This window comes from Nothobranchius furzeri, chromosome 2 (assembly GCF_043380555.1).
Source record: "Nothobranchius furzeri strain GRZ-AD chromosome 2, NfurGRZ-RIMD1, whole genome shotgun sequence".
Taxonomy (NCBI): Eukaryota; Metazoa; Chordata; class Actinopteri; order Cyprinodontiformes; family Nothobranchiidae; genus Nothobranchius; species Nothobranchius furzeri.
In genome coordinates, this window is record NC_091742.1 from 73860662 (window position 1) to 73869229 (window position 8568).

The following is an 8568-nucleotide window of genomic DNA, read 5'->3' on the forward strand; positions in this document are numbered from 1 at the left end:
CAGATTTTAAAAACGACTTAAAAAGTATAAATTTACAAAAAAGCTACTCCATTACAGTAACGTGAGTAAATGTAATTCATTACTTTCCACCTCTGCTGAACGGGGCAGCATGGAGCTCTACGGCATGCATCCAACACTACACCATAGTAGAAGTAGAAATTACTGTTTACAACATGGCATTCCAGCATTTTTAACAGCATCCTTGTCTTTTCCGACAGTGCGAGCTATTTCTCTCCAAGAATTATTAACAACATGTTGATCATGGTGATCTTTGAGAGCTGAATCATACAAATGTCTGTATTTACGAACCTCTGCCATACTAGTTCTTGCCGGTCCGCCATGTTTTTCCGCGTCCGACCGTCCGTGCAGTTAGAAAATTTCCTAGGTGCGCGTTGCGGAAATTTTGGGCCGTGCGGAGGCGCTGTGGAGGGGCGTGGTTGTTAAAATGACGCAATTTCGCCGCGCGGACGCGTCAAGCATAAACCAACCTTTAAACTGGGTGATGTTTTTTCTTCTTGGGAGGGGCACCGCTGGCGGTTTCCTTAGGGATTGATCCTTGGTCCTCTTTTGTTTGCAATTTATCTGCTTTCTCTAGGGTCAATCTTTCGTAAACATGGCCTAGCGTTCCATCTCAATGCTGACGATTGCCAGATTTACTCTCCACTGTGTCAGGAGAAAGGTCTCTCTATCCAGTCCTTTGTGTTGTGTCTTAACGAGGTAAAGTCTTGACTAATGGCCAACTATCTGCATCTGAATGAGGGAAAGACACAGCTCATTGTTTTTCACCCCAATAGCAGGGCAGTGGGTCGTTATGTTGATCTTGGCCCTCTTTCTCCCTACTCAAAACCAGTTGTCACCAGTCTGGGGGTGAAAATTGACGCTGGACTTATTAAATTTGATGCTCACATCAACTCTGTGATCCGGTCCAGTTTCTTTCATCTGAGACGCCTTGAAAAAATCAAGCCTATGCTGTCAAGAGCCCACCTGGAGCCGGACTCCATGCTTTTGTAATTTCTAGGATTGATTACTGCAACTCTCTATATGCAGGGTTGTGTCAGTCATCACTGCATCGTCTACAGGTTGTGCAGAACAGCACAGCCAGGTTCCTGACTGGGACCAGGAAACGGGACCACATCAGTCTGGTTCTGGCCTCCCTGCACTGGCTTCCAGTCTGTTATTGTTCACACTTTAAACTCCTCCTCTTTGTTTACAATTTCTTCCAGGGTGGTGCTCCCCCCTATCTAGCCACACTCCTGAACAGACATTCCCCATCACACGCTCTGCGCTCCGCTGACCAAGGCCTGCTCGCTGTCCCTCGTTCTAGGTGTTGTACTCGCGAGGACCGGGCTTTCTCTGTCCTAACACCGTCACTCTGGAACCAGTTGCCACGCTCAATTAGGCTGTCCCCATCTCTGCCAGTCTTTTAAGAGTCGCCTAAAACCCCACCTCCTCCGCTTGGCATTCCCTGAACGTGTTTGAATTAGGCCCTCTTTTATGTTGATTTTATTTCCCTGTTTTCATTGGTCTCTTTATCCCTTGTTTTACCCATTTGTCTTCTACTTTAATGTTTTACCTTTTTTGCACTATTTGAATTGCTTTTATTTTTGATTTATTCATCATGTTTCACATTTCTCATGTACCACGTTCAACGCCTTGGGCTTCCCGACAGGTGCTTTATAAATAAAGCTTTGATTGATTGATGTGGCATTTCAAAATAAAGTGCAATCAAGTCATTAAGGACTATTTTTACTAATTCCATGGTAATTTCTCAAAAACTGTTTCATTCCGCAACATCAATCGACTTCAATCTTAAGAGTACACATCGAGCACTACATCCTCCCCAAATTTCATGAAGATCTGATGTGGCATTTCAAAATAAAGTGCAATGAAACTAGTCAGTAATGACAATTTTCACTATATTCCACGGCTGATTTCTCAAAAACAGTTTGATTCCGCAACATCATTCCACATCTGCCTTAAAGTACACATAGACGACTACATCCTCACAAAATTTCTGATCTAGTCCTCGATGTGTGTTCTAATACTGAGGTGGAATGATGTTGTGGAATCAGACAGCTTTTGAGAAATTATTAAATTGAATATAGTGAAAATTGTCTCTAAAGTCATATTTTATTGCACTTTATTTTGAAATGTCACATCAGATCCTAATGAAAGTCGGGGAGGATTTAGCAGTCAGTGTGTACTTTAAGACTGATGTGGAATCAGACAGTTTTTGAGAAAGAAACCATTGAATATGGTGAAAATTGTCTTTATAGTTAAATTTGCACTTCATTTAGACCGTTTTGAGAATGAAACCATTGAATTTAGTGATAATTGTCAATATTTTCACTTTCTTTTGAAATGCCACATCAGATCAGGATGAAAGGGAGGGGCGGGATAAGAATTGCAAAGTAGACAAATGTGTTTATTCTTTTAATTTAAAGTATTTTTAAATAGATAAAATCATAAAAACACAGTTTTATCTTGCACACAATTTTACACAAATATGTTTATTTCGTGTTCATTATTTTAATTAAAAGTATTTTTAAATAGATAAAATCATAAAACGCAGTTTTATCGTAGACACAATTTTACACAAACTTTGAAATGTGTTTTGAGCGCTTTTATTTTGAAAGGCACTCTATAACGAGGACACCGTAAATTCTCTTGTAGTTGCGCCCGTAAAAATCGAAAGACGGCTAGCTAGAAGGCAGTCAGAAAACGGAGGTCCGCTTGCTGGAGATGATCTACACAAGAAAGCAGCTTTCTACACACCTTAAATAATAACAGGACAGGGCCCCAGGCTAAATTATTGTCCCAGTCCGTCTCTGCACGAGTCCCGCTGGTGTTTCTTACCTGCTCTGTGTGTGCTCTGTGGTTCCCAGCTCATATCCGACAGTCTACGCTGACTACCGAGCCCTTCCTCGAACTGGGCCAAGGCTTCTTCAACCTTCGTGATGAGTTTTCTAGCAGTAGCTACTTGCTTGTTGACAAACTCCATCAGAGACTCTCCTGAATACATGTTTAAGCCGTATATATGTCGATGGTTTAACCCAGAGACTCAACATTCACCTCATACAACAAGCTAACCTTGCCAACAGTCCTTTACTTCTTCTTCGTCTTGGTTTTGGTTGGCGCTCGGAGAACAATGAACGTGTTACCGCCACCTGCTGGTCAGGACAAGAACGACACCAAGTGAGAACTTGGAAGTACAAATCCAAAATATAAACTTTCTTTCATTGTAAAAAACAGGGTTCAAAATTAACCTTTATGATCATCACCTTGGATTCCCACTAGCCATTTTTTTCTGCAGTCAAAAAAGAGATTATGAATGCCACTGAATGAAGATTTTGTCATTTTATTAACACTGCTGTTGTGAAAAACGCACACATACTGCAATACACACAAGAACATATAAAAAGTGCAACATTGATTTATTTTTTTCTCACTGTATCTCTTCCCTCTGAATCAAACATCCTCATCCTCAGAGCTCTCTGAACGTGTTTCTTTTTCTGAATCTGAGTAAGCATCAGTTTCTTTTGTTGCATTTTTGCGCACAAATTCAGGCCTGCGTCTGCGCAAACTGTCAGCATGCCAGATGTCAATGGCTTTGGTTGGATCAAAGTCTTTAATGTCAGATGAGCACAACTGGGTTTTCAGGAGGTCAGAGAGGGTCTCACCTTTCAGAATCAGAATCAGAAAAACTTTATTTATCCCCGAGGGGCAATTAAAAAAAATAAAAATAACAGCAGAGCAGCATAATGTTGGACATACGGACATTGAATAAATAGGCAATAAGGAAGTAATAAAGCAGCAAGAAGATGGATAAAACAGTAAAATATGTAAAAATCACTGAGTAAGTGAATAAAGTGACTAAAGTGTCATCTGTATAAAAGTTAAATATATGGAGAGCCCAAGGAGAGGGTTTATCAGGGGATGGTCTTATCTGCTGGAGTTAAAGAGCAGAATGGCTTTGGGGACAAAGGTGGCTCCTCCTCTCAGTCTTGCAGGAAATGCAGCGTAGGCGTCGCCCAGAGGGGAGCCATTGAAATGCAGGGTGAAGAATGTGAGAGGGGTTGTGGAGGATTTGGGCTGCCTGTCTCAGGGCTTGTTGATAGAAAACCTGAGCAAGAGTTCTGACAGGCAGGCCCACGATTTTGGAACACACTGATGTAGTGTGTTGCAGTCTGTTCCTGTTCTGGAGGCTAAGAGAGTAGAACCAGCAAGTGATGGAGAAGGTCATGATGCTTTCCAGGAAGGCACAGTAAAAAGTCATCATGACTGAGGAGCTGACTCCAAAGGAGTTGAGCTTCCTAAGGAGATATAACCGTTGGTGGCACTTCCTGAGAATCTCCTCTGTGTTAGCAGATCATTTCAGGACCATGTCTTTGGTTTTGCTCACATTCAGTTCAAGTTTGGAGCTGTCACACCACTCTACAAGCTCCTGAAGAGCAGGTCTGTGGTGTTGTGAGGAGCCTGACAACAGTGATAGGAGGACTGTATCATCAGCGTATTTCACCAGGTGACAGTTGGGATGTGTGGATCTGCAGTCGTCGGTGTAGATGTAGAGCGGGGGGAGAGTACACAGCCCTGGGGGGAGCCAGTGGAGACCGGGGAGACAGTTGTTGACCCAAACTTTCTGAGTCCTGTTGGTTAAAAAGTCCAGTATCCACAGGGTTAACTGGTCATCTAAATGAAATTGGGAGGAAAGTTTAGTAGCCAGGATGTGAGGCTGCAGAGTGTTGAATGCTGATGAAAAGTCAACAAACAGAAGCCTGGCGGAGGAGTCAGGGAGCTCCAGATGTTTGTGGATGGAGTCCAGGATGAAGATTTTTGCATCATCGGCGCCTCTGCGTGTACGATAAGCAAACTGGAGTGGATCCATCAGGGGCTCAGTTGCTCTTACAATGTGCTCTTTTATGATCTTCTCCATGGCCTTCATCACCAAGGAGGTTAGCGCTACAGGACGAAGATCGTTAGGAGACTTTGGGCGTGAACGCCAGTCACTCTTTACCTGCTTCATGACACTGAACCCTCTTTCACAGTCAGCTGTACTTGCAGGGATGGTGAGGAGAGCATCAAAGAGGTAAAGGACGTCAGGACACCGATGGTGCAGCATTCTGTTCACAGTAGGCCAGGTTTTCTCAAAAGTTCCTGCAGAAGGGTCAGACAAAATTACAGTCTAGCAAGCAATAGTTTAAAATGCAACTTTATATATTATTTTAAAGACATAATTAGATTTGTAATGCGCTTTTAACAAATTAAAATCTTACACTATTAGACATTTAGCTTTTCAAGGACTTGTTAAAAACTTTGCCATTTAGGAACATCAATGTTAATTTTTTTCTCTAACATCATTCTCTAAATACCTTGGCTAAATCCTGCTGTGTACAGTTCAGCCTTAACAATTGTCCATTGATCAGGGATCAAGTCCACATCCACTCCAGCAGACAGCAGAAGAGGTCAGAAGTGACTTGTCAGCTTGTTTATCTCCTCATCACCAAAATCTGAGAACAAGGGAAAACATTACTACAAAGTTCAGAAGTTGTCGTAAATCATAAAATGCATTGGCAAGATGTGTCCATCACTAACCGAAACTCGTGTCTGCCTCTGGCCAGCACTGGAAACTGGTCAGTCGCATAGCATGCAGGACACCACTGTTCACATCACTAAATCTCGCAGTGATGCATTGACACAGAGAATCGATCAACTCGTTCTTTGCCTTGTTGTGCTGGCCAGCATCAGAAGGCTTCAGAAGGACTCCCTCATATGTGTGTGACAGTGTGAGTGTCCTGTCACAATGTCCCGATTGATCATGCGCCCTGGCTATTTGGCCAAGGGGATGTCCCTTTGGCTGACTGGTTAGAGCGTATGACTCTCACCCGGGAGTCTGGGGATCGAATCCCGCCCGGGCCCTCGTTTCTTCACCTTGCCACATGTGTCTGTGTCCAGCACTGATCTCAGCTTAGGCCCAGGTCTACATTTGTGCAGATAGATTGATGGGTGTCATTTCATCCATCCACGTATCTACAGTATTTATTTGAAAGCAACATAACCTAAAATCAAAGAATACAATGTAGGTTACATACCTTGACTTGTACTTTTGAATGACAGCTTGAGACTCTGAGCTTCAGCCAGGGCTGACACGGACCTCTGCAGTGACTTGGAGAGGCTGCTCAGTTGATAGATGGTGTCATGGAGAAGGCAGCATAACCTGAGCACCCCACCATCCTTGGCTATGTTGCGGAACCCCTTGGCCTTTGCCCTCAGAACTGCATTGGTGTTCGTGGTATTTTGGGACTACAGACAAACAAACTAAATTATATCACAGCCACAGACCGCATTAAAACTGATGATAGTGAGTATCAGATTTAGAGAACATTGTATCTATCTACACTAGTTTTACTAGAATGTAAATTAACACACCTTTTCCTCTAAGTGGTGGACAAAGCCAACATATCCCCTGAGAAAATGATCAAGTGCATTGAAGAAATGTGGGAGCCACCGGGTTCCACCTATTCTGGTTGGCATCAAAGGCTTCAGGTGGAGCTCCCTGAAGTGATCCTTTAGGCTGGCCCTGTTTACGCCACTCTTATGATATAAGGTGTAGAGTCCACTCAACAGGTCCTCAACTTTCCTGACCATCACATTCTTCCTTATTCCATCCGAAAAGGAGAGTTCAAGCTTATGGGCCATGCAGTGGCCCGTAACATCTGTCTCCACGCAGTTTTGTAACAACACCATTGTTTACTCCTGTCATTACAGATGCTCCATCAGTAGTGATGGCAACCAGCTTCTTCTTCCAATCAGTGCTGACTTCACTGTCCAACATACCGCACACAGCTTCAGCTATATTTGCAGCATCTGGCTTTGAGACTGATTTAACCCCAACAAAGTCAACTTTAACTTTTCCTTCACTGGCACTCCTGACATAAACAATTTCTTCTTCCATCACTGCACTGTCCAGGGATCCATCTGACATGACTGACATGAACTTGCCATCTAATAATCTTGTCTTCATTTTTCTCCTCTCATCCTCTGCTATGTAGTGTATGAATTCTTTTGCTTGGTGGTCATTTGTATATGTCTCTCCTATCTTCAAGCCTTTCTTTCTGTCCACCCTAAATTAATCATGTGAATAAAGCCAAAGTTAGTGCAGAGTTCAGTTACTGAGTTCTTTTATTTTTTCTTTTTGAAATCAAGCATCACATTTCATCTGTGTCAGTAAAGGCGTGTACATCATCACTCTGTATCAGTTTAAATGCACTGATTCTGAAACATGTAAATGGAATGATTGATTTACTTACTCACACATCCATGCGAAGTCGGTGAAAGGCCTTCCCTTTTTTGCGATGGCATGAGCATTTCTAAAAAGAAGCTGCATCTTTTCCAACTCCAAACTTCTGAGTGAAGAGAGACTTTTCCCAGCAACACTTCAACTGGAACTGCCTTAGCAATCTTCATTTGGAGGCTTTCCTGTTGACTTCGAGCTTTCTCGTGGTCCTTCACAGCCTCGATTTTAAAATTATTAGTCCCCACCACAAAACTGTTAGTTTTGTTTATTTCTTTCGTGTACACTCGACAAATTTTACAAAACATTACTGCATTTTCATTGTCAAACACAAGCCATTCACGGCCTGTCTGCCATTTACTGTTGAAGTTTCTTCTCTTCGCTTTGCACGCTCTGTCAACACTCTCATCTTCTGCTTTCTTCCTCTTCTCACCTCCTCCAGACGTCTGTCCTAACCACCGCAGCATTTTATCCAACTTCGCCGTCCAGCTCTGATTTTTCTTTGTCTTTGCTCTTCATCACGTATTTTTTGCTTGTGTTTTCAGGCGTTTCTGGTGTCGCGCTCTCATTGGTGATTGGACCAAATTGCACAGCAGACAGTAGTGTGCCTGTGCGCTGCAGCCAATAGGCCTCTAAAACGTCACAAATAGCACACGGTTTACAGTAGTGTCGTGATTCGTCTTCGAGGAGGGAAGGAGGGGGCAAACGACCCAGAGTGTCTCTGACATGAATTGTTTGGTTGCCTCCGGATCACCGGCCAAACTGGCTAGTAATATTTTAACAGTACCCGCCAAAACAATTTTTAACCGGCATTTGGCGTGTTGGCGGGTGTTCATTTCGAACCCTGGTTGTAACATATCATCATCAGAAGTTTCTGTTCATAGGAAACCAAAAATGGCTATAAGCTGACAAACCATTCAAATTAAAGCTGCAATAGCAAATCTGCAAGGAAATCTAGCTTTTAAACACAAACACGGTCACAGAACACTTAACCCATCATCCCTGAGTCACGTCCGGCAGATACCGGAACCAGCATTGCCACAGTAATCAAGAAAGCACTAAACACCAGTCGCCATTACCTAGGTCTAAACATATTTTGTTGTCTGTGACTTCTAATAGTGTTTTTCTTTTTTGGACTCTGGTAGTTTGTCCTAAAGTTCAAGTGGTAGCAGTTGGCTGTTTCTCCTTCTCTTATACTGTTGAGCCAAGAGAAAATCTCACACCAATGGTGTTCTGCTGCAAAAAAATAAAAATAAAATAAAAAAAGCTCATAATGA

General features: G+C 42.7%; 1 protein-coding gene across 1 annotated transcript in view; it reads right to left on the bottom strand.

Annotated features, from left to right (window-relative positions):
* Nucleotides 1–3141, bottom strand: part of LOC139065834 (zinc finger protein 420-like) — a 46397-nt gene extending 43256 nt beyond the window's left edge. The window contains exon 1 of the mRNA XM_070547926.1: nt 2857–3141. Within this exon, the coding sequence (XP_070404027.1) occupies nt 2857–3022 (166 nt within the window). The 5' untranslated portion in view covers nt 3023–3141. The remainder of the gene's footprint in view (nt 1–2856) is intronic.
* Nucleotides 3142–8568: the final 5427 nt, after the last annotated feature.